General features: G+C 50.4%; 1 protein-coding gene across 2 annotated transcripts in view; it reads left to right on the top strand.

Annotated features, from left to right (window-relative positions):
- Nucleotides 1–15,794, top strand: part of TTC7A (tetratricopeptide repeat domain 7A) — a 117,054-nt gene that overhangs the window by 2,389 nt on the left and 98,871 nt on the right. The window contains exons 1-3 of one of the 2 annotated variants that reach the window (XM_045885053.3): nucleotides 6,155–6,295; nucleotides 11,365–11,533; nucleotides 13,084–13,141. In XM_045885053.3, coding sequence (XP_045741009.1) covers nucleotides 11,432–11,533; nucleotides 13,084–13,141 — 160 coding nt within the window. In that variant the 5' untranslated portion in view covers nucleotides 6,155–6,295; nucleotides 11,365–11,431. Of the gene's footprint in view, nucleotides 1–6,131; nucleotides 6,296–11,364; nucleotides 11,534–13,083; nucleotides 13,142–15,794 lie in introns of those variants that run through there. The other variant, XM_045885050.3, reaches the window with a different exon arrangement.

The raw sequence follows: 15,794 nt of genomic DNA, 5'->3' as shown, positions 1-15,794 counted from the left end.
ATGATGTACAAGCCAAGGTTGGAGTATAAATAGCACATTTTTCAAACTTGCCTTGACCATATTCTATGAAACATTATTGGGAAACGCTGATATGATACAGTTTATAAATGGTATGGTATGGTTATAAAATGCTTTCCCTATTTTTTTTAAATTCTTGTAAACAACCTTATGGGGAGAGCAGGAGTTATTGTCTCCATTTTAGACATCAGGACACCAAGGCCCAAAGAGGTCACATAATGTGTATGTGGCAAAGCCTCAGTTCCTGCCACCAAGTCTACTACTAGGGAAGGTGGGGGCGGGGCATGAGGCCCCTGGCTTGGCTTCACTGTGGGGACTGCCTGGCACAAGGAGGGAGACTGAGGGGTGCAGTGGGGTCTCTTCTGCCAACTTTTGAGTTTGGTTCTGCAAATGCTTTTTCTCCCACTGTTAAATCTGGATACACTATCCCAACGCACACGCAGGCACACACACAGATGCACACGAGGAAGGAAAATAAATGACTCCCAAACCTATGCGTAGAGCATTTTTTGGATTGTCTGCTATTTTGATTCTCTCCTCAGGGTTCCTTGATCACCCGAGGGATTGAGGGCCTGTTTTTTTGGAGCTGTATAGCACTGACCCCCTTCAACCCAGGAGGGAGATTCTTATTGTACAACTTGGCCTATTAGACTCTTACAGTCAGTGTCTAGAAGCTTCAACAGTTACCTATGTGGGGAGAGGAGAGGGAACGTATTGAGAGGGGGAGCCAAACCCCAGTTGAACCCCATTTTACAAACTGAGGCCCTGAGCCCTGCTTGTATCTGCAGGGTTTCCTACAGAAACTAAAAACCACTCCCAGACCATCTATTTCAGTCCAGGGGGCAGGAGGGGAGGACCCTCTGGGGGGTCCTCTTTGGGGTCTGGTGAGAGTGAAGGGTCAGGAGATGCTCAGGCAGAAGGGCCCTTCCCCCCTCTTCTCTGGGGAGGCTGCTCCTGCCCAGGGGGAAGATAGTTGCCACTGTTTGTACATTTTCTCTCAAACGCATCCGGTTTAGATTTGGTCAGGATGGAGCAGGGGAACCCCAGAGTGTGGCTGGCTGTGATGGACTTGGTTCATGTAAAAACAAAGAACACATCCAAGTGGCTAAAGAAAAAGAAATGAATACTATGAAAAATTTCCAAAACCTCAGAAAAGCAGAACAATGAATATCATGTATCCATTAACCAGCGTCAGTGGTTATGAACTCAAAAATGATCTTGTTTGAGCTACACCCCAACCTATCCCCGCCCCCCGCACTGAATACCGAAGTAGGTACTTATTAATAAGAACTCTTTTTTTCTTTCAGTTGCGAAGAGATTTTTTTTTTTTTTTTTTGAGAGAAAGAGAGAGAGACAGAGAAACAGCATGAGAGGGGAGAGGGTCAGAGGGAGAAGCAGGCTCCCTGCTGAGCCGGGAGCCCGATGTGGGACTCGATCCCAGGACTCCGGGATCATGACCTCAGCCGAAGGCAGTTGCTTAACCAACTGAGCCACCTGGGCGCCCGCGAAGAGATTTATTTACAGTAGTGTGTAAGCACATACATAAAGAAGTGGTGACCATCAGGAGCCAGTGCGGGATCCTTAAAAAAAAAGTCATTTTTCTTAATTAAGATCAGAGATCTGTTACATTAAAGGAATTCTAAAGAGAAATTAGGATTTCAGTAAGTCAGAATGTCATGGACAAGATGATTTTGTGTGAGATGGGATGATGGTTTAGATAGTGGGTTGAAATTTCTTTCTCTCTCTCTCTCTTTTTTTTTTTTTTTGCAGTTTTCTATTTTTATGTAATCCATTGTATAATCCTTTCTTTTTTGGCCAAATAAGATCTCTTTTGAAAAAACAAAACCATAATGCCATTATCACACACACCACCCCCCAGTTTTAATGATTTAATTTTACAGTTCATTTGCTACAACTGGGAATCCTACACATTGCATTTGCCTGGTAGTTTGGGTGTCTCTTTTCTCCCCCAGTATTTTTTTTATGAAAATTTCAAACATTCAGCAAAATTAGACTATACTTACTTTATCACATGTCTGCTCCTCTATTTATCCATCCATCTAGAGTCTCTTAATCTGTAGTCACCCCCATCTTTTTTTTTTTTTTAACTAAATGATTTTTTTTTTCCCTCAACTGGAGATTGTTCTGAGCATTTCTTCAGTTGGAGTTAGAGGGGGTGTATTCGAGGCAGGTGGCCTCTCACTAGTTTTGGCCTCTTCCTCCTCTCTCTGTGGTTAGAAGCTCCCAGCCCTCTGCGGTCCTGTGTGGTAAGCAGCTGCAGAGACCACTGTGTCCCCATTTGACTTTGTGGGGAAGGGCGTACCTGGCCGGCCCCAGGTTTCTGACTGCGGATCAGCAGGCTGTGGAGAGGGGGCTCCGCCCTGCAAATGTGGTTTCTGGGGAAGGGGCAGGTATCTTTGAAGTGGGTCCCTGTGACCTGGCACCCTGAGAGCAGATGGGAAGCTAGCTGCCAGAGGCCTTCAAAACCAGGTGGGTCGGGAATCTGAGGGGACATTCAGTGGTGGCCTCCTCTGGGCCTCTGCCCAGGGCAGGGGGCTGGGCTGGGCTGCACGAATCCGTGCTCAGGCTTCCAGAATCTGTTTCACTGTCAGGAAAGTCTTCCTAATGCCTCCTGGGAGGGGAGAAGCTGGAACACTTTACCCAAATCAGGATAGGGAGTAGGTTTCAGACAAGATGATAAAAAGCCATGTTTTACCTTCAGAGAAGGAAGAACAAGAAAGCCTCGAATCCATTTGGATTCTTATTGAACAACTGGAAATCTAGAACTTTTAATTCTAAAATAGTCTTCGGTCCCATAGATTGGCCAGTTGGGAATGGTGGGATGGCCAGAAGAAGGGGAAGGAAGGCAGAGTAGAGAGGGAAGCGATGTGGGCAAGGAAGAAAAGAAAGGCAGTTCAGTTCCCAACACCTACTGAATGTCTGCTAGACCAAACACAGACCCTGGGTCGGCGGTGAAGGGGCAAAAAGGCTTGAGAAAGACCGGAAGTGTTAATTTATAGAACAGTCTGAAACTCACAGGTATGTGACAGTAGGAACAATTCTTATCCCTGCCCTTGGAATTGCTATTGGAATTCCTATTTGAGAGTCCTATTACTTGGAATTACTATTACCCTTGAATGTATGGTTTACAGCCCTTAGACTTCTTTATTTCTTTTTTTTTTTAAAGATTTTATTTATTTATTTGAGACAGAGAGAATGAGATACAGAGAGCATGAGAGGGAGGAGGGTCAGAGGGAGAAGCAGACTCGCTGCCAAGCAGGGAGCCCGATGCGGGACTCGATCCCGGGACTCCAGGATCATGACCTGAGCCGAAGGCAGTCGCTTAACCAACTGAGCCACCCAGGCGCCCTGACTTCCTTATTTCTAAACTACCAGAAGCTCTGCTCTGCATGGGATGCAGGGGAGACAGCCTGTCTGGTGGCTATGTCGTGGAATGTGGTATTTTGTTGTTGTGGGCTGGGACCATAGCAATATTGCATATCTTTATTACCGTCTATAAAATGGGAGTAATATCTACCTTTTAGGGCTGTGCAGATTAAAGAATACTGTATAATAAAGTACTTGGCGCTCAGTAGGCCCTCAGCAAATATTGACCCCTCTTTTGCAGTAAAAGGGGTCCGGGCAGTGCTTCTCAAGCGATATGTGGTGAGGGATGACTTTCATGTTTTGTTGTGAGAGGCCTTTTTTTTAATTCCCAATTTGTTGGGCTCTGATACTTTTGTAAGATACACAAACTGCGGCCTCTCAGCTTTTTTTTTATTATTCAAGTCAGCGGATTCAAAATTATTTTGTCACATTATTATCAATTGGGTGACAGACACAGACCCACCACAGTCCACCGACCACACTTTGAGCAGCTCGTGTTCAGAGGACACGCCCCTTCTTTTGAGGAGAGGTGTGTGCCCTGCAGAATATTTCCAGATTCAGGGTTGCTGGGAAGGAAGCTGGTTTCTCTGGGCTTGAAAGGAACAACAGAGCCAGGTCGTCTGGGGGGAGCTCTGCAGTCAGCAGTTGGGTGGGCCCAGTAGGGAGCTGCAGGTGAGCGAGGAACCAGCCCAGGAGGGACTATGGAGGGAGGGCCTCAGTTCCCTCAGAAGGAGCAGGTTCCTGACTCTACCTCTGGTTGAACAGGTGCAAACCCGGTTGGAGAGGGAGAGCCACTTGCCCTGTGGCCCACAGCTCGGGAATGCTGCTCAGGCCCCCAGCACTCAGCAGCCCAGCCCTCCTCCTAGCTGACATTTGGAAATGGAGAAGATTGCTTTTCATTCTTGTGTTGACTTGGATTTTATTTTTGACTAGATGATATATTCCCATGGGTCAGCCTTCCAAAGGGACCCAAAAGTAAAGAGGGAAAAGCCTCCCTCCGTCTCTGCCACCTTCCCCGTAAGCCAGAAAGGACATCGGATATGTATGTATCCTGTCACGTGTTTATACATAAACACACGTTTTGTGTCCACTGTGTGCACTCTGCTTTCTTACTGACTTGTCTTGGAGTTCATTCTTTAACAGCACAGACAGGGCTTCTCGTTCCTTTCTGTGGCAGCGCTATCCCTTTTTATGGAAGTGCTATGCTTTATTTAATCAGCCTCCTGTTGATGGACACAGAAGTTGTCTCTAATTTTCTGCTATTATAAAAAACGCTGCGGGAGTGACCTTACACACACATGCCAAGACCTCTGTAGCAGTGGGATTGCGGAGTCGATGGGGTGCACAAACATAATTTTTATATACGTCATCAAATCGCCCTTTCTAGAGGTGCCACCAACTTCTGCTCTACCAGTGATGGATGATAGCTTGGACAAAGTACTTTTTTGGCCATTTCCTCCAAATGTTAATTTTCAAAATCATGAGGGAGACCGCAAAGGATCACCGACAGGCTGTGGTGTCCTCAGAGGGAAAACCTCCAGGGACTGTTCTCTGGGATCTGAGCTTTCGGGCTGTTCTCTGCGGGGAATCTCCTCTCTGCGGAGAGACTCTTCAGAGGCCTGCAATTTGGGGTCCATGGCTTTGAGTTGTGAGCAAACTGCAGTGGTCCTGAGAGCAAGGAGTGAGTGGCATTCCTGGGTGGGTCTAAGAATGCCATCCTGGCAAGTAGAAAGAGCTCTGTGAAGGCTGGGGACCAAGCAGACCTTCCCGGAGGCATTTTGGGTTGGCACGTGACTCCCTGAGCCTCTTGGCTTCCTCACCCAGGCGTGAAGAGGATCCAGTTCACTTGGCAGCTATTTGTTGGGCACTTCTGTTGAGTGGTGGGCCTGGTCCTCACCCTGGTTGCAGGGGAGGGGCAGCGAACCAGTCACACTGAGCACAGCCACCCAGGTGTGGTTGTGAAACCACGCTCGACCTCAAAGCCCTGGGGATCCCACCCATTCCCCTGTCACCTCTGCTGTAAGTAGCAGGAATGTGGTGGTCCCAAGCCTGGAGTTTTTGGTGCTGTGTGGGGAGGGGTGGGGAGGTGGCAAATAGAACCAAACAGTACAAACTCCCCTTCCAAGCGGTGAGGTCTGGAGATGGGCTGACATATGTGTGAGAACTCCAGAGAGTGCCAGGACTAGGCATGTCCAAGGCTTTGCCCTGCTACACCACTACATCTGCTTCTCCTACGTTGCTAAGTTAGCCCTGGTTATGTTAAAATATCGTAAAAATGGAGAAAACCAACTATGGTTACACGGAAATTAGGAGCTCACGAAAAGGCATTAAGCCATCTCCTATATTTTTCCTCTTGGGTTGTTTTGGGGGCGGAATTCCTTCTTGGTCTAAGAACTTATTACCCACAATGGGGCCTGGGTGTGACTTTGTCCCTCATTTTAAATTCTGAAATTCTGGGAATTTGTCCCAAGTCTGGGAACTTTGCCTCTCCAGCCACTAAACTGTAGAAAATAAACCCAAAGGGGCAATTTGTACTGTAAGCATGATAGAATGCCTGTGTTTTTTTTTCTCTCAGGGCTGTTTAACTTTATGAAAACTGGGTCTTTATTTCTTTCTCCGACTTGGGCTGCTCGTGTGCTGGGGCAGGGGTGGCTGGGTGGCTTCAGGGATGTGGGCTAGTTTCAGGGGATCTACCGTGTTCAGGGGATCCCTGCCCTGTTTTTCAGATGACTTTGGGAAGTTGCTCCTGGCCGAGGCCCTCCTGGAGCAGTGTTTGAAGGAGAACCACGCCAAGATAAAAGACTCCATCCCTTTGCCTGAGAAGAATGAGCCGAAGATGAATGAAGCCAGAAACCATCTGAGTAGTATCCTTAACCACGGGAGGCTGTCTGTAAGTGGTCAGCCCCCTCTGCTCCTCTCTCTCCTGCCTCCCATCTGCTGTCAAGCAGAGTCCCTGAGTCATCTGGTCATCTGAGCAGCAAGGCTCCCTTAGAGGTTGGCTTTGCACTGTTTAGGACAGTGGCCACCAGCCGCATGTGGTTCTCGAGCCCTTGAAATGGGGCCAGTCGAACCTGAGATGTGCTGTAAGTGTAAAACATACGTTGGAATCCGAAGACGTAGCACGAAATGAAGAATGTTAAAGATGATTAATTCTTTATATTGATTATGTGTTCAGATGATAATATTTTGGATAGACTAGGTTAAATAATATATCTTATTAACATTAATTTCAGCTATTTTTGCCTTTTTATTTTATTTTTTAAAAATATTTCTTTTATTGGGGTGCCTGGGTGGCTCAGTCATTAAGCGTCTGCCTTCGGCTCAGGTCATGATCCCAGGGTCCTGGGATTGAGCCCCATATCGGGCTCCCTGCTCAGCAGGAAGCCTGCTTCTCCCTCTCCCACTCCCCCTGCTTGTGTTCCCTCTCTCGCTGTCTCTCTGTCAGATAAATAAATAAAATCTTTAAAAAAAAAATTCTTTTAAAGATTTTATTTATTTGAGAGAGAGTGAGAGAGAGAGAGAGCACAATCAGGGGGGAGGGGCAGAGGGAGAGGGAGAAGCAGACTCCCCGCTGAGCAGGGAGCCCAACGTGGGGCTTGATCCCAGGACTCCAGTATCATGACCTGAGCCAAAGGCAGTTGCTTAACTGACTGAGCCACCCAGGCGCCCTATTTTTGCCTTTTTTAATGTGACTAGAAAAATTTAAATTATACATGTGGTTTAAGTTATAGTTCTATTAGACAGCATTTGGTTGACCTAGTATGCGCCTGGTCCTTTGGGCTCTTTGGGGGTCCCAGGGCAATAAGACCTCAGTGAGCCCATGATCCGGTTGGAAACAGGGAAACATGAAGTTGGCTAGCGACAGAAGAGCTCAGAACAGGGCAAGCCAGTTTAAGTCTATGTGCATTTATTGAGCACCTACTGTATAAAAGGCACCAAGGGGAGGTATGGAGGGAAATATAGTCAGCTCTCTCCAGACCTTTGCTGCTTCAGGCATGGTCCACCCACCTGCAGTATGGGTGTCATCAAGGGAATGCAAAATCTGGATCAGAATCTTCATGTTAACAAGCTCTCCCGGTGATTTCCTGTGTATATTCAAGTTTGAGATGGATCTGGATTACAGTGTATCCTGAGCTATAATAGAGGTCTGGGTATGTCATTAGAGACCCAGAGAGGACATGATTTTTCAAAAGATGTTCCAAAGTAATGTATTTACTGACTTAAACATTTATGGTGGGACGCCTGGGTGGCTCAGTCAGTTAAGCATCTTCCTTTGGCTCAGGTCCTGATCCCAGGGCCCTGGGATCGAGTTCCACATCGGGCTCCTTGCTCAGCGGGAAGTCTGCTTCTCCCTCTCCCTCTGCCTGCTGCTCCCCCTGCTTGTGCTCTCTCTCTCTCTGTCTCTCTGACAAGTAACTAAATAAAATCTTTAAAAAAAAAAAAAAACCATTTATGGTGACAGAGTACACAAGGCATTATACTCCGAGGACACTAAAAATGAATCCAGCATGGACCCTGCCCTCAGGGAGGTTGCAGGTTTACTGGGAAAATAAGTCCTCCTGGCAAATTGTCCTAGGTGGACTATGACACATACCACAGGAGTATTGTACATGAAGAGGCAAGTTCAAGGGGGATACTGCCTGGGGTGAGGTGGGGAGTCAACCCAGGGTGATGGTAGTACTAGAATTGGACTCTTTGCGGGGGGTGGGGTGGCTAGACCTTGAAGGTGGGGGGAGGGTATTAACATACAGAGATAGGATAGGGCATTCCAAGAAGGAAGCAATATATCATTTAATGATTCCTCTTATAAGATTTTCATTAAAGTACGTCAATCAGCAGGAATGAAAGGAATGGTGAGAAATTAGGTTATAGAGGTACTTTGGGGCCAGTGAGCGGGGACTGAAATACCAGGCCAAGAAGTGTGGGGCTTTTTCTGTGGGGGAAGTGTACTGGGAGTTTAAGGATATTGCCTTCAGACTCCTCAGCAGGGATTATTGTAGCTCTGGGAGGTTTTGTATTGCATTAAATAAACTAGCTGTTTGACCTGGAGCATGTCCCCTGACCTCTTGGGCCATCCAGTTCCTCATCTGCCAGTCAAAAGGGCTGGACTTGATTAATGGGTCCCAAGCTTCCCCTCCCCCTACAAAACCCCTTTTAACTTTGTTTCTTTTCCAGACTCCATTAACTATTTAAAAATTGCTTTTACAGTAAGATGACTCAGGCTTATTGTTAACAAGTCATTAAATAAACGAGCAGTTTGACTAATAAATAAAAGTTCTTGTTTGCCACCCCCATGCCCAACCCCATCCCCAGAGTTCAGCGCTGGTCACCATTTGGTGTGTGTCCTATGCGCCTTTCTCTGTGCATTAACGAACACACATACACACATACTGGGCTTTCTTTTCTTACTAGAGTCATAGGATCCATATTTGACAAGAACTTTCACTTGGAGCTTTCCCCATGCCAATACTTCATTCTTTGGATTGGCTGAATAGCATCCACATGTACTATCAGGAAAATCATTTGTATGCCAAATCACATTTCTGGAGAACAAATTTTACCGTGCTTTATTAATCAAAGACATACACAGGCACCAATAGCACTCAGATAGTCACGGTTATCCAGGCCAAAGCCAAAAACTTGATGTTGATTAGGCACAATAAAATATTAAAAGTAGTTTGTGCGATTCTCTGTTTTAGCCTGAAGGCCAGGGTGTGCCTGGGGGACGGTGTTTCCTGGCAGCAGATGAAGCCCCAGCTGGAGTGCTGAGTATCCTGAGTAGCTCTGATGAGATGGGGGGAGAGGTGCGCAAGGTGCATTAAATAAACTAGCTGTTTGACCTGGAGCATGTCCCCTGACCTCTTGGGCCCTCCAGTTCCTCATCTGCCAATCAAAAGGGCTGGACTTGATTAATGGGTCCCAAGCTTCCTAGAAGCCTCCCTGAGTACCAGGGGACTTCTGCTGCTGCTGAACTCCTATAATGCGTCTGCCAAGTGGACCCATTCAGGGAAGCTCTTTAAGTAGTGTAAATTTAGCATATGAGGCACTCACATTGTCCTTAATTTTTCCCCAGCTTGGTGGAAGCTCTGTTGTGAGCTGCCATTGGTCCAGCAGGAACCACCACGAGCTACACCCTGTCATCACACCCTGAAGTGTGTCCTTCTGAGCTCAGCTGCCCTTCTCCACATTTACAGTGGGGCAGGATAATAATGTCAATGACTCATGCCCTGTATTTATCTAACTCCTTTCTAAAGAAAAGTTCAAAGCTCTTTTCTGGACTTGCATTACTCTGATGCTCTTGGCATTGCTGTGATGGGAGGTGAGGGGTGGGTATCACTGTCTCGCCCTCACCAATGGTGAAAATGAGCCTGAGCAGTGAGAAAATGGGCCTGTGGCTTGAAACCAATATGGGGAACAGCAGAATCTTTGCCCAGCTACGGAAGACCATGGGCCACAAGGTTCTGGGAATGCATAATTTGTGGCCCTGGTGGAGGGAGTAGGTGGTCTATTTGGGGACACTAGCAAATGCACTTGAAAAATTCAGCCTTGGAGAGTTAACCAATAGTCGGAGCAGGTCAGGCCTACAGAGGCTGAGTGGGTCCACTTGGCAGATGCATTATAGGAGTTCAGCAGCAGAAGGAATCCCCTGGGACTCAGGGAGGCTTCTAGGAAGTGGTGGGCCTGAGCAAGCTCCCAAAGGATGGAAGAGGATCTGGTTAGACCTAGGGGAAGGGGGAGACTGTTCCAGACAGGGAGCTATGTGAGCAAAGGCAAGGGAAAAATGTGTATTTACAATGACTAAAACACCAGTGCAAAGGAGAATTTGGCTTTGGTGTGTTCCATATCTCTTGGTTGGCTTCTGAGAGGGCAGTAGGTAGTTGGGAGTAGTGGAGGCTTTCCCTGGGACTATAGGTCCCCCAAACTCCAATCTCCCCAGAGGGAAAAAGGGGTGGCACCTTCCTACTGGTGACAGAGGCTTGGGTTGGGGGCCAGCCTGCATCTCCAAGAAGCTTTGTGGACAGAACTGCTGGTGGGTGATGGGGGCCCTGCCCAGAGCCCAGCCCAAAGGGGCGATGGGCCAGCTGAGCACAGAGATAGAGGCAGAGGGCTAGAGAAGTGGTCACGGCAAGTGGGAGATCTTGGAGCAAGGCTGGATGCATGTCCAGGGGCAGGACTTTGGGACAGGGCCAACCAGACTTCCTGGGGCCCAAGGGAGGCCCCAAGAGTCTTTGTATGGGGTGAAGATTGGGGCATAAGCGGCAGTGGAGAAAGAGAGGGAAGAAAACAGGTTTGAATTCAGGCACTTAATTCTGCACTTGAGATGAGGACAGTGGCCCAGCAGGCCTTGGCTGTCCTGCCATCCTGTCCCTCTGCTGATGGGGCCATTCTCCCCACACAGGTCCTGCTATTGCGGCTGGGGCTTCAGCTGCTGGCCCCTTACTGCATGGACTCTTTCCACGGCCTTTCACCTCACTGTATATTTGTACAGCTATGCACGTAAAGAGAAACCCCCAGTTATGTGAGCTTCAGGCCCCACAACGTTTGGCTGGGTCCCTGACCCCCGACTCGTGCTGAGAACCAATGCCTGAGTTCCTGAGCACAGACTGGGGCTGACGCCTCTGGGGCTTCAGGAGAGAGAACACCGAGCCCAGTCTGCAAGCTGCCTGGAGTCTGGTTGGGGACATAAGACACACACACACACACACACACACACACACCGATTAGGCACGCACGTTAAGAAGTTCAGTGAGAGCCGTAGTGTAGGCCACAGACTGCAGGTGTGGAGAGCAGGGAGATGTCACACGTGCTTGAGGGCCAGGGAGGGCTTCCCGGAGGAGGGGCTCTGGCAAGTCGGCATGGCTCCATGGGAGGAGGCAGGTGTTCCTCCCAGGTTATGGGGTGGGGGTGGGGCAGGGGCTTCCAGGCAGGAGCCTGCTAATGGGTGTGTTGTCCTTACAGCCACAGTACCTGTGTGAGGCCATGCTGATCCAGGGCAAGCTGCACTACGTGGAGGGCTCGTACCGAGATGCCATCAGCATGTATGCGCGGGCCGGGATTGATGACATGTCCATGGACAACAAGCCACTGTATCAGATGCGGCTGCTGGCAGAGGCCTTTGTCATCAAAGGTAGGAGTGGGCCCGGCTGGGGCCCTGGAGAGCGCCAGCCCTGGCTCCCCACCACCACGTTGAGCTCCTGGCACTCTGACCCCCTGTGCCAGGAGCAGGTAGCAGCCGTAGGGGCGTAGACGCCATGTTGGCAGTTGGCCTGCAGGGCTGGTGTCCAGGATCCGTAACCCCTAGTAGCACTCGGGTGCTGGCCCACCGGGTGGACCCAGCAGCGACCAGGCACGCCAGTGCACGCCGGCCGACGGCAGCCACCAGGCCAGATGACAGAGGACTCAGGTTCTCACCTTGGCTCTGTCAAGAACCAGTCACCCAACTGCACATCCTTGGGCAAGTTACTGCTTTGCCTTTCCTGGCCTCAGTTGCCTTATGTGTGAAACAGAGTTGTAATACCTGCCCTCACAGGGTTACCACAACCAAGAGGCTGGGTCACAAGGTTGAGAAAGACTTAAACAGTGGGCCATCCCATTGTCCAGGCTGGTGCCGGTGACTGACATTGGCTGCCTGTCGGGTGCTTGATGGTGTAGAGCAGCCTGTCCCTCCTCAGGTATTCGTGGGCACCTGTGGGTGGCTTCCAGGGATGGGCAGGTCAGAACCAGTTCCCAGAGTGAGGGGTGTTCTGGTGAGGCCCGAGGCACACAGGGTCGGTGATGCAGAAATTTCATAACGGGGCTGTGGGTGGTGGCTCACTTGGGACACTATTTAGTGCCATTGAACTGACCCCGAAGGGGTTACATGTTAGTAAAACCCTGACCCCAGACCTTGTGCTTCAGGCTCCTCCTTCCCCAGACCGATGCCCTAAGGGCTGGCCCTTGGTGGCAGTAAGGTGTCCCAGGAGCCCCTCTGCCCAGATTGTTATCAGGAGTCTTAGATGTTTGGTCATTTCCTTATTTCAGCACCACCCAGTCCCCAGAGAAAAGTCTAGACATGCTTACGGCCATAGGGGGATTGGGTGTCTGAGATGGTAGAGTGTTTGTCACCTTCTCTGTTACAGGTAGGGACATTCTCTCCATCTTACACGTGGGGAAACTGAGGCCTAGAGAGGATACATACCTTGTCCAGAGTTGCCCAGAGATTTGGGGTGGAACCAGGATTGGAACCTCCCCTCTGTCTCCTTAGGATCCCAGGGGATTGACTGACATCTGTGCAGGGCACGGCCTCCTTTGACCCTGGCTCTTGCTTGAGGGCTGTGTGTCCACCCCTGGGTCCCATTCCCTTTGGAGAGACTGTTCACATCATCCCAGGAAGTCTGCCGAGATTGTCACCCTGGACAGACGCAGCACCAGCATGTGGGAGGGCAGGTGGCCATGTGGGATGATCCAGTATGTGGGTTCTTCTCCCTTTGCTCTCTCATCCCTTTTTCTGTGCCCCAGCATAGGCCAGTCATGGGGCTGTGCTTCATTTAGCATTTGGGTCTTTTGGGCCTCTTGAAAAACCACTCTGCCATGGACTCCCCAAACCTAACACCCTTCTGTGGGGCCCTTTCCAGCACTTTTTCCTGTAGACTTGGTTCTACCTACTGCTCCCTGTTTCCTGCTCTCTACTCTTTCCAGCACGCCTCCAGCTTCTTGGGGGAACACAGTCCTGGTGGTCAGAGGTCCTGCAGGGGAGGTAAGGAGCCAAGAGCCACCGGTGTGGGCTGCTTGGTCATGGCCTGTGCTAGCTCCCCGCCTCTCACTGACTGCTCGTGGCCCCCCACTTGCCTGCCTCCTCTATGCTTGTCCTCCCTGTCCTGTTGCAGTGACTGCGCCCTGCCGCTTGGCATGCTGAGTTTTACCTGACCCTGTGTGTGCTTGCCATCGTGCATGTGGCCTCCAGGGTGTGCATGATGTTGATTTTCCTGGGTTTGGGGGGACCTAGTGGGTCTTCCCATGCAGAGAGTAGGGGGTGGGGATGGCGGGTCGTGGGGTTGTCTTAATCTGCTGGGCTGCCATAACAAAATACCACAGATGGGCTGGCTGCAAGAGCGGAGATTTATTTCTCAGAGTTCTAGAGGCTGGGAAGTCCAAGATCAAGGTCCCAGCAGGTTCAGGGAGGGCTCTCTGCGTGGGCTGCACATGGCCACCTTCTCGCTGTGCCCTCACATGGCCCTTCCTCCATCTCTCTCTGTCCTCTTCTTATAAAGCCACTAATCCCTTCACCCTCATGACCTCATCTAACCCTGATTACCTCCGGAAGGCACTACCTCCAGACACCGTCACATTGGGGGTTAGGGCTTCGTATGACGTGTGAGCTTGGGGGGGAGATGCAAACATTCAGTCCATCGAGAGGATGGTGGTGGCAGGAGGCCGCAGAATTCACAGAATAATAATAGTTACGAATAATCCCTCACTCCATGCCAGGTACGCCCTGTCCTCACTGAATCCAGCCAGTAACCCTGAGTAGGTGTTCTTTTCATTCCCTTGTTACAGACAAGGAGTTACGGTTGACGAGGTGAAGGGACTCATGGATTTCACTGGAAATGGCAGAGCTGGGATTTGAACCTGGGCAGCCAGAACTCGTAGATACCCCCTGGGAAGGCTGCTCAGAATCCTGGACTGAGGGCGCTCATAGAAGCAGTCTAGGCCAATCTCTCCTGTTACAGACGTGGAAGCCGAGGCTGATGGAAGTGGAGCGACTTAACCAAGGACAGCAGTCGGCTTATGTTTGAACTAGAATGCTCCACCGGAGGCAGCCTCGCAGCTTCAGGCTCTGTCCATCTCCAGGCGGCTGCCTCCAGGAGCCTGCTGGGCCAAGCCATTACACCACGGCTCCTTTACCATTTTGTGCTGGGTTCTGCTTCATGGCTCCACCTTGGTACCATCCAGTGGGGCAGAGGGTTTTCTGGGCACACCTGGCTGGAGGAGGGAGGATGGGGCCATGTGTCATGGGGGAGCCTGAGCAGGCCAGGCCCAGAGGCTCAGTGGGGCACGTGGATGGGTGTCTCCAGCGTGGAGCTCCTGTTTGTTAAGGGAGCCAGGAGCAGGCTCGGGGCCCAAAAGACATAAAAATACACGCAACTCACCCACTTTCCCCTTCATGGCAGAAGGACCCGTGTCCTTCTGAGGCATCACTCACAAGGACTAGGCCTTCCTCTGAAGTCGGGAGGACGTGGATTAGACCAGAAGATGCTTTCTGATTCCCAGGCAGGGCCCTAAGCACCAACGGAGGCACTTGAGAGAAGGGGCACTTGCAGCAGTCTTGAGTTTCTCTCGTCTGGAATGCAGAAACGGTACCTGCGTCTGTGTGTGTATTGCATGGGGCTTCCACGACCCTCCAGCTTCCGTAAGGGGTTTCGTCCTCATCTCTACTCTATGAGGTGGGACGCAGTTGTTATTCCCACTGTATGGGTGAAGAAACTGAGGCTTGTCCAAGATCGTGCAGCCTGTAAGTAGCAGAGCTTAGATTGATGGCCAGGTAGTTGTCTCTTTCACGCTTGTGTCCTACCTGTGACACAGGAGCCCACCCGGGGAGCAGATTACAGTTACCAGTGAGACGGGTCCACTCAGACAAGGAGAGTACGGGTGGTGCAGGAGCCCCGACAGAGGAGAGGTTCCCGGCAGTTCCTGCAGAACCCAGCGGCCAGCCAGGAGGGACGATGCGTCTGGGCACTGTCCTTCTGTCCCTGAGGGTGGCCCACAAGGGGGCCTACCTGGGCCTTGGTTAGATGGGGGGCTTCAGCATCTCCTGGCCTCCGTTAGCCCTAGGTTGACTAGGAGCCGCAGCCCCCGGTGAAGCCTGTACCACTGTCCCCTGGGTCTGCTTAGCGTGGAAGCAGCCTGGGGCAGTGGTGTTGCTGCGCGAGTTGGTCAGAAAACTTCCTTTTCGGGGCCGATATCAGTCACTGTGGACTGGAGTGGCAAGTCTGCTCTCCCACCCTGTTCCCCAGGCCCTGCAGCGGCCCCCTTGTGACTTCTGCCAGCCCCTATTTTATTTTTAAGATTTATTTATTTGAGAGAGAGAGAGAGAGAGAGAGCAAGAGTGAGCATGGGGTGGGGGGAGAGGCAGAGGGAGGGGGCGAGAGAAACTCCAGTAGACTCCGTGCTGAGCGCGCAGCCTGACTCGGGGCTCAGTCTCACGACCCTGACATCACGACCTGAGGCGAAACTGTGAGTGAGACGCTTAACCCACTGCGCCACCCAGGCACCCTGGTAGATACCTACTTTTCATGGTGTTGCCCCACCGCCATCTTGATTTGTTTAGGGGGAACATCTTCCATTTACTTTGTATTAAAAAACAATCAAGAATAATTTGGTTTCGAGGCCCTTCTCAGAAGATCTGTCTG

The sequence above is a fragment of the Mirounga angustirostris genome, unplaced genomic scaffold, assembly GCF_029215605.1.
Source record: "Mirounga angustirostris isolate CCGP_5_RB_7025 unplaced genomic scaffold, mMirAng1.0.hap1 SCAF_10, whole genome shotgun sequence".
NCBI classification, from domain to species: Eukaryota; Metazoa; Chordata; class Mammalia; order Carnivora; family Phocidae; genus Mirounga; species Mirounga angustirostris.
This window is presented reverse-complemented; position numbering and strand designations above follow the sequence as displayed.